Raw genomic sequence first — 16,028 nt, forward strand, 5'->3', positions numbered from 1 at the left:
TAAAGTGTTACTGCTTATAATACTTGAAACATAACTTATGATTATGGGAGGTATGATTGAAGATTTGTGAGAAGTTCTGACCACTGAAGAATGCGACGAAGCAAAGAGGAAGAGATCTTTAGAAGAGCGCTAAAGATCTGAATAAGTCACCTCACTTCCAGTGTTTCACTGTGATGCACAAAGCATCAAATCTCATCAGTCACGTAACCACGGACATTTGAAACAATCCTTAAGAAAGTGTTTCGAACCAGTCTTTATCAACAGAGTGAAACAGGCTTCAGAGCCTCAGTGTCAAACATCCCATCTTTAGTCATCAGAAAAAGCATAGCAGTCTGTGATTTGGCATATTTACAGTTAATTTGACCATTCAAATATTTTGCACTGCAAATTAACCAAAACTATTTTCAGTAAATAGTTCTTCATTCATCCATTTCAATCTAATCTAATAAATAACAGAAAACTTAAAATAATCTTGCACACAAACTCCTTTCTAGATCTGTGTCATGGTTCTGGTACCGGTGTTACATCTTTCACCATCTTACAATGCTGTGACTGCAGCCATTCCCCAGCTCTCTGAATTGTACTCATGGCCATTGATCAGTGGTTTTTGATCAGTGGTTGCTCATCAGTGGTCATCTGGTGCAGATGGCAACAGATTTTAGATTTACTAGAGTTAATTGTGGTATTATTGCAAACAGATTGCATATACGTGCTAACTTGAACCTGTTCAATGGAAAACTAATGGCAGACAGACTCTGTCTTGGTGCTATTTTATTCTCATCTTGGTGGACCTTTTGAAATCCTTTGAAGACAGTAGTTAGTAGCCTCAGACCTGGTCCCTATCTTTGAAATGACAACTTCAAAGATCACCAATATTTCTCCATAATTTTGGTCAGGACATGGACCCCAACCACAGTTTTCCATAGTGAGCCTAAGAGAGTTATGGCTATGTTGGAGAGTAAAGACAGTCAAAATAACAAATACTGACTTTCAAGCTTCAAGTCTTATTTAGCTTCCTATTTTCCTAGCAAAGAGAAAAGAGGACTGGCTCAAGATATTTTTCACCATACTGTATGATTTTACTTCATTAAAAGTTTAGATCCAACGTTCTTATACATTTTGTTTCAAATGCTTTCAATAGATGACAGTGACAGTAACACTTAGTCTGAATACAAGCAGTAGCATCTTTCTCAATACACCTGTTTCCTGTCAGGGTGGGGAAAGTGGGGATTCTTTCTTTAGGCAACTGTTTAATTAGGCTCAGCGTTGGCTGGCTGGCAGTGGAATCCCCCGTGCTCCTCTACTCTCAACTGTTCCTATGAATGTCAAAAAGAGAGAGAGTGGAGACAGACTGCAGGGCTTCAAAGCAGTCAGCAGATCTCTTCTATTTGTCTGTTCCCCCATGGCGAAGTGGAGTCTTCATCTTTCTCTAGCTTTTCTTTCCTTTTTTCCCTTTTCCCCATCATCCTTCTCCATCTCACTTATTTCCTGGAGTGCTTTGAATGCAGCTCCCTCAGGGAGAGAGGGGGTAGGATATGAGGAATGTGGAAGACAACAAGGAGGTTCCCTAGAGCAGGGAAGTGGGTTAGATGGGTAAACAAACTAACCCGTTGTGTCTTGTGACAAAAAAAGCAAACCTGATTGTTATACAAATTACAGCACAAATTCACATTCTAAACTAAGTCCATCTGTAAGAATGAAAAAGGACGGACTTGGATAAATCTTTGATTTTTAGTTTCATTAGCTTTTTGGCTAATGTTGAACACTCAGTATACGGAGTCTGTAAAGTAACAGAGCAGCATTACATAAAAGCCGCCAGCACCCAGCTGACTCAGTAACTGCAGAGTTCAATCAACTCCTACATCTTTAAAGCTCCCACCGGCATTCATTGCTTAACAATATCCATTCAATGTATGTTTTATGGGTAAGCAGATTGGATTTAATGTGTCTTTAAAGTTTATTCGCAGGGCTGTGATGCTGGATTTGACTGATGTCTATCACTTTCACTTTTCATTCTTGTAATTTTTAGAACTCTAGTGCAAATCCAGCATTTCTTACTGCTCCTTTACAATACAAGCACTGAAGTGATGAAATGCTGGGTAACTTATTGAGAAGATAATTTAGACATATGTGATTGTGATGATATGAACTTGTCAAGGCATCCTAAGTTGCATTAGAAGACAAACTACAGTGTGAGCCATTTCCTCTTATCTGCTTTGAGATTTCAACCAAGTCTGAGACTCTCCAGGATGCCTATGAACAGCACACTAGAAACAAACTATTTACGACGGCGTAAAAGAAATGTGCCCAGTTCTACATCAATTACATGAGATTACTGTTTGCCACAAGAGATGAGGCTCAAACTGAGTTTTTTGGGGGATAACATGAAAGCCAAAAGCCCTTGAAAAGTCATTTTTGTTGGCAGCCCTGAGACCAGTGCTGCAAGACAGGATAAAATGAAATGGTAATGAAAGCTTAATCTCCACACACACATATGCACTTACCACAAATACAAACACTGTGTACCAAATTAACTTTGTGTACACATGAGAAAAGTTTCACAAGCAGCATGAACACTTCTGTAAAGCTACACATTAAGTCAACAGATCGCCACGTGTATTTTTGCGAGACAGCACCAATGTTTCCCACTTGTCAGGTTATTATTTTACACACATGCGCGCGCAAACGCGCGCACGCATGCAGAGAAGAAAATGACTAAAGCACAATCATCCAAACAGGTAACTTGTAACACATCCTTAAAGCTTCTTTGTAGCAACCTAAACACATCTAAACTTGAACTCACTTTTATTTCAGGGGAACTGTCAAGTAATAATGAAATCCCATGATGGTCTTTTAATTGAAACAGGGGCAACTGTAGCTCAGGCAGTAGAGCAGGCAGTCTACTGATTATAAGGTAGGTGCAACAATCTCTGGCTCATCCAGTCCAAGTGCTGAAGTATCCTCGGATCCTTGATCAGGATACTTATTCCCAGACGCACTCCCCCGATGCAGCCATCAGATTGTGTGTGTGAATGTTAGATACAGCATTTAGGCGTAGATAACAGTGCTGTCTGAATGTGATCGAGTAAATACGATTTTTAGTAGAAAACACTTTGAGTGCTCAAGTGAAGTAGCAAGGCGCTACAAATACTAGTATAATTTACCATTTAGAAAACTCTAGTTTTCTAAATGGTAAATAGACATTTTTGTTTTTTAATATTTGTATTTTAATATTATCACACCTGCTTCTGGACAATGATTTTTTAAGGTACTAGAAATGTATTGTACCATTTAAAATAAATATATATGTATAAAAAAATGCAAAATCATACTTTTGTTGTATAGACATTGCCTTGGTTTGTCTTTTAGTCGGTTGGGTTAACACTTTTATGCATGTTTTTAACCCCAAAATTGGGTTTTATCTGTCAGACATGTTCTGTCCCTTACCTCAAGAGTCACTGCTACCCTTTGCCTTCAACACCAGCTTCTGACACAAGTCTGAGACTCTGTCCAATGCCTATAAACAGCACATCAGCAACTAGCTATTTACTAGGGGTGCAACGATACTCGTATCGATATTGAACCGTTCGATACAGTGCTTTCGGTTCGGTATGCATATGTATCGAACAATACAACATTTGTAATTTATTTTATCAACTTTCCTTCTGACGATGCTGTCTGTGTTGAGCGCTCAGTGAATCTGCGTTCGACTACTCCGCCTAGGCTGCACTGTCGAGCGCAGATCCACTGAGCGTTCAACACAGACAGCATCATCAGAAGGAAGAGCGCAGGGCAAGCTAGCGAGACAGAAGTTAAGCTCTCCTTGCAACATGGCAAATTGAACCTCCCCCACCCTCATTCAGATCTGGCGTTTGGAACTATTTTGGTTTTCATGTGACGTATGACCCTGAAGGTAAGCGCGTCATGGACTAAAGTAAAACAGTATGTTGGATGTGCCACGCAATGCTCAATTACATGGGTGGGAACTAGTGTGTTAGCGCAGTTAGCTCGTTAACCTGTTGGCCATCTAGCCCCAGGCAGGGGTAGCTCGTTAACGGAGATTTGCAGTGTTGTGGCGTTAACGTCATTTCAACGAGATTAACGCTGACAGCACTAGTGGGAACACAACGAATATGACTGCACATTTACTCCGACATCATCCTAGTGCAAAGACAAGTGGAAGCAGACAAAAACAACAAGCATGCATGCTACAAACTTTACCAGAGTCATTTAGACAGCCGTTAGCGCATGATTCTCCTTATGGGGACCTGATATGTTTAATATTGTGGCGAGCTCAGACAACGAGGAGACGGAGGTATCGTTTGGTCTTGCTTCCCGTGAGCTAGCCAGGGAGCACAGCCGTTTATTGACATCTGCAGAAGAACACTGCCGCTAGCTAACTGCTCAGCGCGGCAACCGCACAGCAACAACAACACACAGGGCGCCCTCTGACCCCGGAAGGACACACCGTAGCAGCGAGAGGGCGTCACCCGTCACTATGGCAACATAAACAAAACATAACTGTACAAACAGAACCCCGAACAGCCCTGACCCGCTACATAGCCCCCACCTAAGGGGTCAGTCGTCCCCGACGACCCCATTGCCCCACACAAAGTCCTGCAAATGTCCAGGTGCCTTCTTTTGGCGCACCGGCCGGTCATGACCGGCGGGGGAAAAGTCACTCGGGTCAGAACATGGGGTGCCACCATCATCCCACTTCTGACACCAATGTGGCGAGCTCAGACAACGAGGAGACGGAGGTGTCGTTTGGTCTTGCTTCCCGTGAGCTAGCCAGGGAGCACAGCCGTTTATTGACATCTGCAGAAGAACACTGCCGCTAGCTAACTGCTCAGCGCGGCAACCGCACAGCAGCAACAACAACAACAACAACACACAGAGCGCCCTCTGACCCCGGAAGGACACACCGTCGCAGCGAGAGGGCGTCACCCGTCACTATGGCAACATAAACAAAACATAACTGTACAAACAGAACCCCGAACAGCCCTGACCCGCTACAATATGCTGCTGAGAATATAGCCCAGAAGAAGCGTATAGTATAGCTTTTACTTTGGAAAGAGCCATTTCTCTGTAATAAACTCTCTTTTCCAAAGATGAGTGATTCCTCAATCAGATACAGGTGTTACCGCGCCAGATCCGCGGCCCCGAACCGTAGTAAGGAAACCTCTGGCAGTTACTTGAAGGTTCCGTAACTGACTCGTAGCCAGCAACAGCTTACTATACAGGTCAACTCCGCTAGCAAAAAGATCGAAGGAGGCGTAGGAAACTGCTTCACCGAACTTTATTTCTTCTCTAAGGCACGAACACCGCGTACAGTGGGCTGAAACAGTTTACTCACAGCGAGCATCGCCGACACAACTCTGGCTGTCGAGGGAGTTATTATATTCTTTTTATTTATTTTCTTTTCGTCTCTTCTGTAGCTAACCGTTACTTTTTCCCCTTCTCCGCTCTCTCTCTTCACACACACACCAGGCAGTCCCGCTACACACATCCCGAATACATTTCCCATCAGGCTTCATCCTTAAAGGGCCATGCCTGTAACACAGGGCTTGCAAAATCGCTAGCCCGACGTCCCGGGGCTAGCGATTTTTCCAGTCGGGCTACCAAAATCTATCTCTGCCCTGCCCGTCGGGCTATTGTAGGGAGGAAAAATATATGTCAATGCTTTTGCATTCTTTCGGAAATGTAGCTGGGTAATTATGTCATTGGCATCGGTGAGCCACTGTCAATATGTGACATATTGAAATCGCGTTTGAATTTGCGCTTGTTTTTTGCTTTCACTTTGCAATCGCACGAACTGTGTATAGAGAGCGACAGCACTGATCTGTGAGTGATGATAATTTGTGCACCAATTCCTCTGACATCGTCTTATTAATCGTTAGCTTACTATGCAAACATGACAAGTGAAATCTCCCGCAGCAAGCTTAAACATGTGAGAGGTTGATCGCGCAGAGAATCGCTGACCGTTATGTGTGAGTGCGTGTGTAAAAGCAGCAGGATATATATTTTAGTTCTGCTGAGCCAAATAAGACAGGTCAGGGTGAAGAAGTGACAGCCAAAGAAAAGCTTACCACAAAACGGAGAAGTTATGACAAATCAGACTATAAGGCAAAAAGAAAGTGCAGCTTTATGGTTTCATGGACAAAAGAATTTCTGTGGCTGCAATATGACGAGCTAAATAACCAGGGCTGCACATAAGTGGTCCGCAGGTGCGCATTCGCTGTCAAAAAAAAACCAAAAAAAAAAACGTGCACAAGATATGAAGTTGCAATGCGTGTTTGCGTACATAAGATTTTCTGGAGGAGGACAGACATTTGTTTAGAACTCTTAAAGATGTCGAAGAAGCTCCTTTAAGCAATTACTTTGGTGTTCCTCCACCTCCAAAGAAATGTCAGAAGGAGTCCGAACCACAAAAGAAGCACGTATTCTCGGAAAAGTGGTTGCAGGAGGTGAGCTGGCTTCAAACAAATGATGAACGCACAGAGATGCGGTGCGGAATGTGCCGTGAAAATCCCACTCTAGCGGACAAAACAGTGCTTTTTATATGGACGCAAACGCGCGTTGCAACTTCTTATCTGGTGCGCGTCTTTTATTTTAACAGCGAATGAGCACATTCGGACCACTTATGTGCACCCGTGTAAATAACATAATGTTCTGCCGTGTGTGTTGCTGGTTTTCTCTCGATTTCTGAGTCGACAAGCGCCTTTGTTACTGGGACCAGTCATTTTAAGAAAGGCCCCCATTAGAACCCATGAGAAATGCAAGAAATGCATTATTGCTCAGTCTGCAATATCTTTCCCAGAACAAACACCAATTGCAAATAACATACTAAAAATAAACCTGAAAAATCTGTTTAGAACAGCGTACTATGTTGCAAAGAGTGAACTACCACTGGCAAAATCTAGCAGTCTTTGCAAACTTCAAAAAGCAAATGGCCTCGATCTTGGTTCCACTTGTCTCTTACCCGTGACTTCAGCGGAAATTTCAAATTCAGGATCTGACACAGACTGATTCATGTCCTACACAGTTCATAGAAATTTCTGTTCAATTAGAACCAAGTATTTGAGTTGATGATTGTAATTTTTATACAATGTTGTAATTTGTGTTTCAACAATTTTTTGATTAATGTTTTGTTTCCTTTACAATATTATACTTTAATGTATAATATTGTAAAGGAAACAAAACAGGAAACAAAACATCAATCAAAAAATTGCTTTCTATTCGGGCTACTTACATTTATTTTGGGCTACCAAAAACTGAAGAGTCCCTGCCCGAAGGGCTACCAGGGATTTTGAAATTTTGAGAGCCCTGAGATATATTTATTTTTTTAATTACTTTTGTTTCAGCAACATTAAATTTAAAAACTGTACTTTTGAGTTAAAATATATATTTATAATTTTAATAAATGACAAATTAAAAAGGCATGAACATTTTTTTGTATCGAAAAAATATCGAACCGTGACACCAAAGTATCGAACCGAACCGAACCGTGAATTTTGTGTATCGTTGCACCCCTACTATTTACAATGACATGAAAGAAATTAACTCAGTTCCAGTCTACATCAATTATACGAGATAACTGTTTGCCATAAAAGCTGGGGCTCAAACCGAGGCCTTGGGGCAATAATAGCCATGGCTGCACTTGTGGCTCCTTACTGGTCGGCCCTGATGTCTCCTCGGGGACTGATGACATCCAGTGTTTGTTTTTTAAGAGGATTACCAGGAGGGCATTTCCAAAAGGATGTTAACACATGGCTGCTCAAGATTATGATTGATTATGTGTTTTTTATTGCCTGTAATGTCCTAATAGTTCTACTCATTCTGGATTCAAAGTCAATGTCAGGAATCAAGCTTTTTGTGGTTATAGTGAAGTAAAATAATAAGGTCATACCAATGAGGCATAAAAGGTACAGACAGATTAAAGGGGTATTCTGCATCTCCAGTTTCTTCAGTTCCTTTCCTTAAAGTTTTCCTCCTAATCTGTCATCTATCTACCTGACAGAAATCTCCTATAAGGAATATAATGCCAAATCCCAACAACAGTCACCTCAAAGGTATGTAAATGCAAATGCAGAACAAAACGAAACACAATCAAAAATGAAAAATGAAAATGGAGGGGGAAAGGTGATAAAAGGTATGAGAATGACGTCACACAGTCAGTAATCGATACTGGAATGGTTAAAGAAAACACTTGGACTATGATGAAGTCACAGTGGGAAAGAGTAGCTGACTGAGAGCGGTTTCTTTGGCAGTTGCTCACTGGAGATGCATGATCACAAAAATCACCCGAGCAGCAGGGGGAAAGCCAGTATATTTACAAATGGCAAATATACGACATATCTTTTTTGCAAGTCATCAGTGCTGTGTTGGTCAGATTTCAACACGTAATTCCTAACTTTTTAAATGCCAAATGATAAAGTAGTCCTACCTTTCTCTTCTTGAACGCCTGTCTGGCTAAGTATCCCCTGCAAGCAGCCTGGAACAGAGAAATGTTCCTCCTCGTCTGGAAATCTCGCTGCTCCTCCAGTCTGGACAGAATCCCTGCTCTGAAGAACACCTGCAGAAGGACAAGTAGAGTTAGAAGAGTGTCACATATACCGGCTCTCTCCTTTATTTTCTCACATTATTAACTCTCTGAAGTTAATAGTTCAAGTTCAAGTAAAGTGCTGTGAAAAACTATTTGCTCTAATTTTTTCCCATGATCTGTCATTTATTCTTAAAACTCAAGTACATCACATAAAAGTTACAGAGTTCAGTATTCATCATGAAAGGGGTACTCCGGATGATCAATCCACATCAGCAACTCAACAAACCGAATATTTTTATTCAGTGCTTCAATGGCTTTTATTTCTTCCTCAGTCAGTGAAAAATCAAATATCTGGAAGTTATGTTTGATCCGCTCAGGGTTGAAGCTCTTTGGGATCACTACAACTCCTCTCTGTATGTTGAGGCGCAGGGCCACCTGGGCACTACTTTTGTTGTACTTTTTCCCCAATGGATACAAGCACCTCATCGCCCAGCAGAGGAGGACATTTCAAATTCACCCAAGATGCATCTTTAGAGGAGCCAGTTTGGCAATAGCTAACAATCATGATGTCATTCTGACGACAGTACTCCAGAAGTTTTGGTTGTCTGAAATCTGGGTGGCATTCGACCTGGTTGGATACGGGTTTGTGTTTGAGACCAGGTTGCTCTAATTTTAATATTAGAAAAAGATAACCAGAGTAATTAGAAATAAATGTAGTTTATTTGTGTAAACTTTTGTAAATGTAGCACTTTTTAAAATGATGACTTCATGTGTTCAGGGAAAAAAGCTGTTCAAAGCAACAATTTGCATATTAATGATAAAGAAACTGACCTCACAGCCCATCGTTTGTCAGTTGGGCTAGTTTAAGTCATTAATCAAATGTACATTTTATAATGAAGGGGAAACCTGCAGCCAGCTGAGACTGAAGAAGTCACTTGGTGGATTGACTAAATGTTTCTTCTAGAGATGGCATGAGACCACTTTTTTATGTCCGATACCGATATCATAAATTTGGATATCTGCCGATACCGATATGAATCCGATATAGTGTTTTTTAATCAATAAAACTGTTTTTTAATATCTTGCTGCATTTTGTATACGTTCATACTCAAGTTTAAATAAACAACACTAAAGCTATTCTGTTATACCTGTATGTAAAGAATACACTGGACCCAAAATATGTCATAGTTCAGCAATACTGATCAATCTAATGAACTTTAACCTGCTCCATCCTCCCTATTCTGGTATTTTAAAGAGTACTTAGCAGAAATATTAAGCAACCTAACTAATAGGGTTGCAAACTCCCAGCAAAAAAAAATAGGGAACCACCCCCCATCTCATGATGCTTAATCGACTTAATCAACTTTCATTTGATGCAGTGTGAAAAAAATGCACAGAAATAAATTATTTTTCAAGAATAATTAAATAGATTCAACATCTTTCTTCTACAGAACTGCAGACTGCACAGATGGTACCTTCCCAAAGGAAAAAGTACTATAGCTTACTAGGGTATATTAGACTTAACAGTTACTATATACAGTAATGGACTTCTATTCATTTTACATCAGATTAAAACTTTGGGTGTCAGATTGATAATTATTTATTAAAAGCTCGACATTTTAAATGAGAATAACAAAGAAAAGTATGTCTTTGTGCCCCCTTTCCCTGTTAATGCCCTATCGGCCCCCCTGGCTAAACTTTGCTAGATCCGCCCCTGCACAGTTACCAGCCGTCAGCTGTAGAAAAAGATCCTGGTGTAGAAAGTAATATTAAATACATTCTAACAACAGCTTATCAAGCTTAAACGTGCTGCTGTTGTTCAGCTGCTGGTTTCCTCTTTCTGGCGCAAAGTGGGCCAAAAACAAAGAAGAGAGACGGACTCGCGACAGAAAAGCTGATCAGCTGATCATTGATCAGTTTCATGATTGAAGTAGCAGCAGGAGAGAGAGGGAGAGAGAAAAGAGGCAGTCGCTCCATAGGTTGTTAAGCTTAACGTGGGAATGCTTTACAAACATTCAGAGACGAACTTACACACTTGCTTTACTTCTCTCTGGGATAACTTCCTCGGAGATGAAATGCTGGTTTGGTAGCGAGGCTACAAATACACACAGCCGCTCTATCACGTGACGCACACTGCTGCGACGTGCTACCGTTATGAGCCGAGTTACGCCGTGTCGCAAGTTTTGTGAGATGGTTTTTTGATATTTAATGGATCGGATTACATTTTTTATTTCTCTCCGATATCCGATCCAGTAATTTATGTCAGTATCGGACCGATACGTAATATCGGATCGGTCCATCTCTAGTTTCTTCCACTGAAAACGCTAACTCCAGATGAACAGAATAGACTTTCTGGGACATTGCTTTGTGCACTGGTGCACAGTCATGTTGGAACAGAATGAGACCATTACCAAACTGTTCCCACAAAGTTGGGAGCATGAAATTATCCAAAATGCCTCGGTGTGCTGAAGCATTAAGAGTTCCTTTCACTGGAACTAAAACAGCAGTTTAAAGAAATTATTAAAAACCCTAAATTACAATTAACAGTTATGCCCATGATGAGTATATGTAATTCTGCAATAATCACTGCGTTATAGTTCAGTGAGGTGCTCTACTATGATTTTGAGTCCAAGTCAAAATTTGCAGCCCAGCTGGGCAACTGCTATAGTTTTGTTTGGGGTTGTTTGTTTTTTTTATATAGTGGTTTAATGAGCAGTAGGTTGTTCCTCATCCAGTTGCCTGTGAGCTATGTTTACTGCCAGAGGGAAAAACAACAACAACATTTGTTCAGGGCTTATAGCAAATTCCAGAGTATCAAAGAATATTATGGTGAATTACTTTTGTTTATGTTTGTGGAGCTTTATAGATTTTTACAAATACTGATATTTTGTGTAAAATGGGGTATTAAAAGATTCAATGACTTTGCCATCAGGCAAAAGTCATTGAGGCATTATACAAAAGGCATTAGACTGGCATTGTGCAGGCCTTTTCCCTATACGCCAATCTAACAGTTTTAAATACTGCCTTACTGTTGTTGTGGCTATAGATGCTGGTGGGAAAACGAAGTGGCTAAGGTATAAAAAGCACAGAAATGCTTTTTCCACTCCCCAAAAATGGATTCGGGTACCACAAATCAATTCTGCTCCAGTGGGATTTTCTGTCGTGGGAAGATGATGTCTAACTAGCCTGGAAGGAGACAACACATGCGGCAAACATGAACAGCTATGCTCCTCAGAGACCCTTGTGTCAGTGTGGGAATGTTTAATACTGCCATGCAGAGAGCTACAAAAAGTTTGGCATTGCACACCAGGGACAGGTTGGCAGCAATACCTGCACAGCCCACAAACCTTGTGTTACTGCTAATTCCTCCAGGCTGATGAGAGTCCAAACACAACTAATGTCAAAAATCTGTGTGATTTGCTTTAAGTTTAGATGGCGGGACATGTGACTTGTTAGAAAATACTGAGAAAGACAATGCTAGTATTAAGACCCTCAGTCTCTTAGATGAAATGTAATATTATTATTTATTTAAATTATTAAAATCGGGGGTGGAGGTGGGGGGCTGGGATCATACCATTATGCAAAAGATTTAAGGGGGGCAGATGTTCCGAAGACAACAAGTGTAGTGGTACAAGCCAAGTACACAGAGAGACGGCGAGCTGGATTTAAATGCAAGCGTGTTGGGAAAAAGTGAAGAAAGGAGCTAAAATGTAAAATGAGCAGCATCTGGCTGCATTTCAATGATATTGGAGACTGTCTGAAGTGATATCCACTTTTATATTCAGCCATTTTCCATGGTGGAGGATAAAAGGTTTCAAACATATCCAGGCCTTAAACCTCATATGTGTTCTCCTAAGTTACAGTTCAGTATTGAATATTACACAAAATAAACTATATACAAAGTGTCTTTGAGTATCTGCATGTAGCACAGAGCCATGGCTCAGGGTCTAAATGAGTCTCATAGGCCAGAATGTGCTTGAAGTTATTTATAATTCTTAACTTGTTTGAACTTCTGCTCACCACAAACAAGCTCAAGCAGAAACTTTGGCCTTTTACCCGTTTTGTTTGTTTGTTTGTTTGTTTGTTTGTTTTCTTAAGTCTTACAGTTTTTCCTACCGATAAAATGCTCTCATATAGCCATTCATACTACACAAAATAATTAGGCATTAAAAATTTAAATGACAGAAAAGTTTCTGTTTTTCCACTTTCTATAGAAATTTCTGGTTTTTACGATTACAAAAAAACCTGAACAGTCTGGGCAACCAGCTGCAAGAATTTTTGCCGTAATCTTCCACATCTATTACTTACAGTTTAAGTCCAAAGATGCGTGCCTACAGATTTCTTTCCTTGTCACAGCAGCTTTTTCTTCCTCATGTAGAAAAACAGTTAAATAAGTAACTTCTTTATACTGAATGGGAAGTTTTACTGGTCTGGCCCACTTAAGGTCAAAGTGAGCTGTACGTTGCCCGCCATGTAAAATGAGTTTGGCACCCCTGACATAGACCATGTTAGGCAGGTGTTATTATTTAACACAGACAAACGTTAGCTGGAAAATGTACCTTTAATTAGCAACAACATCTCTTAGGCAAGTCATTGCTTTCTTTACTGCCATTTTTTAAGTGTGCCTGTCTTTCTTGTATTTCCATCTGACTCTGGTTAAAAAAAATAACATACACAAATATATATATAGTAATAATATATATATATATATATATAAAATTCTATAATAACATAAATAATAACATGTAATGATATAACGTAATGTGTTTAACTAAATTAATCCTGTTGTGTTATTATTCTGTGATGTGAAGTGCTGTTTCACCAAGCTACCTTCTTCATAAAGGAGAAGTGGCACTCCATTCTTTGAGGACACATTTTTTGTTAGCATCTTTAAAAAGACTAATGTTTATTGAATTCAGAAATCTGACCTCAACTCCATTTACCATTTATGGAACATTTGCAAAGCCCAACACTTTCAGCAGTAGGGATGGGTATCGAAACCCGGTTCTTGTTGAGAACCGGTGTTTCAATTCCTTGGAATGATGTCACCACGTTGCGGAGCGTCATTTACCTGGCAGGAAACACGGCGCCTAAGCGGCTCAAACACTCAAAAGTTTGGTTATACTTTACGAGAACGGATGACAACAGGACAACTTGCAATACTTGCAAAGTAGATATTTCATTTAAGGGAGGAAACACTACGAATATGCAAAAGCATTTGCTCACAAAACACACGATGACCTTAAATGAATGTCGTGTTTTTAATTCCGCTCCAGACTCGTGAATCTCAGCCCAGCAGCAGCGGTAACGTTCGCACGTCCTCTCCCGTTAATGCGGCAGGTAAATAATCAACTAACAGTGCATATTATGTTAGCGCAATCTGCCTTATTACAAAACCTGCCATTACTGTGCATTTAGTGACCATGATGAGACAGAGTCTGGCTCAGATGCTGGCAGTTCTCACTGCAGTCTACCGTTAGCGTCTCCTTTCAGGCCAGGATAGACGAATGTCACCGAGCAGTGACTCAGTTTGTGGTCAAAGCCTTGCACCCGTTTGCCACAGCAGATGCCCCGATTTTAGATAAGTGAATGTGTTTAATTGTAGGCAGGGACATTACTGGATATTCTTGTGTAATTGCTACAGAATAATTTATGTTATACTTTGTTATTGCTACAGAAGAATATTTATTTTATTATTTTACATTTACATTTTTTTTCCTGGGGACCCTGTGACACCCCACTGAAGAGCCGTAGGCTGGATCTCTTAAGCTCTCACTGTTGGGTTTGTAAGGCCATGTTACTGCTAAATTTCTATCTTGTTCAAAGAGAAGATATAAAACAAAGTTCTGAGCTAATCGACCTTAGTGTTCTCCTTTTTAAAAAGAATCGATAAAGAATCGAATCGTTAAACAGAATCGAAAATGGAATCGGAATCGTGAAAATCTTATCAATACCCATCCCTATTCAGCAGTATAAAAAAGTCTTTGTAACATTGCCACATCACCCTGGGATAAAACTGATTATCATGTTTAATGTCTTTATCAAGTCCATCTAGCTCAAGTGTTGCAGTAATTTAACAGAACTGATACTGCCATCTGGAATTAGAAAATGTATTTACTTATCTTCACTGACCTTCAGATCTAACTGTACATACTGTGTAATTGTTAATATAGAAATATGGGGAGCGATGGATGAGTAATATAGAGTATTTATCGGATGTTTAGTTAAGTATTATAGGAGTAGGCCGGTTGGAGAGTAAGTGGCCCACAGACTGGGCCACTTACTCTCTAAATGGGAAGCTGGTGCTTTACTTTCCCACATGAGCTGGTTGGACACCTTTGTGTTTCAACTGTCAGTAAAAACATTACAAAACAAGAGGCATTACCAATGTTACTGATATGAAAACCACAGATTAAAAGAAAACTTTGGTACTACAAAGTTAACTTTGGGAATGTAGTGGTCAAACTCTGAAGCAAGGTCAAACATTCTGCAATATCTGCCAAGAAACTTCAATAATTGACAGCTCAAGGCCCAGACTGTTCTTTATTCCGCAGACATTCACAGATCTAATTAGCAAAAACTGCCTGCCCTTTTCCTTGTGATTAGCTGCACTTTATCCTCAACAGTCTGGCAGTGTTTGACTGCTGCTTGGCAAGATACAGAGAGTGCAGAAAATATCACCTCTTGCCCCCAAAAAGAAAAGAAAAAAAAAGAGAATTAGAACTCGTGAGGATACATGTGGAAGTGTGAAGACTTTGTCACTGCAGAGGAACAAAAAAGAAACAGAGAGCCTGTCGCCCCTTTTGCTCGACAAGCTAGTGAGTAGAATGAAAATGTGTTCTAATTATCTGTTTAACTGCAAGGGCCAAAGCATAAAAAGGTTTTTGAATCTGAATACTTTTTCTTGCTCTTTCACAGCAACACAAAGCAGCAACAGCCAGACGACAAGCTGATCAACATCAGTGTAGAAAGTGATGATGAAAACCCACAAAAATCTCATTTTCAACAACAAATATAAAGACAACAAAGAAGACAGAACTGGATTTTAGGATTGCAATAAAAAAGAGGAGCGTCTGAGGATCACCACAAAAAGAATTAGTACTGTGAAGGAAATGTTGAGTTTGCAATAACAGGAAAACTGCATTAACTCATAAGCAGAAGTACATTGAGATGAAAAGTGTATGCATTAGGGAAAACTCACCCTGCTTAGCCCCATGTGGTAGTTACTCTTCTCCAGCTCCAAAGACTCCAGTAACTCCTCCACTGCCTGGAAACGAGCAGAACGAACACTCATTAGATAAACAACCCAATCGCTCTGTGTCCGGGCCTTACCTATGTCTGGTCATGTGACCTGGCTCCTAAAAATGATGCAAGTTACGTGCCATAGCAACAAACACCAATCCACTCTGGAATCAGCTAACACAAGCACACACATACCTCGATGTCCCTAAAAGGAAACAGACTACAAGGTTTGAAAAGTGAC

General features: G+C 40.3%; 1 protein-coding gene across 14 annotated transcripts in view; it reads right to left on the bottom strand.

Moving 5' to 3' along the window:
* Positions 1-16,028, bottom strand: part of myo18ab (myosin XVIIIAb) — a 125,101-nt gene that overhangs the window by 41,106 nt on the left and 67,967 nt on the right. For all 14 annotated transcript variants that reach the window (XM_040006440.1, XM_040006443.1, XM_040006439.1 and 11 more), the window contains 2 exons: positions 15,747-15,812; positions 8,447-8,575 (listed from right to left, as the gene is read on the bottom strand). In XM_040006440.1, coding sequence (XP_039862374.1) covers positions 8,447-8,575; positions 15,747-15,812 — 195 coding nt within the window. The remainder of the gene's footprint in view (positions 1-8,446; positions 8,576-15,746; positions 15,813-16,028) is intronic.

The sequence above is a fragment of the Simochromis diagramma genome, unplaced genomic scaffold, assembly GCF_900408965.1.
Source record: "Simochromis diagramma unplaced genomic scaffold, fSimDia1.1 OVJJ01000024.1, whole genome shotgun sequence".
Taxonomy (NCBI): domain Eukaryota; kingdom Metazoa; phylum Chordata; class Actinopteri; order Cichliformes; family Cichlidae; genus Simochromis; species Simochromis diagramma.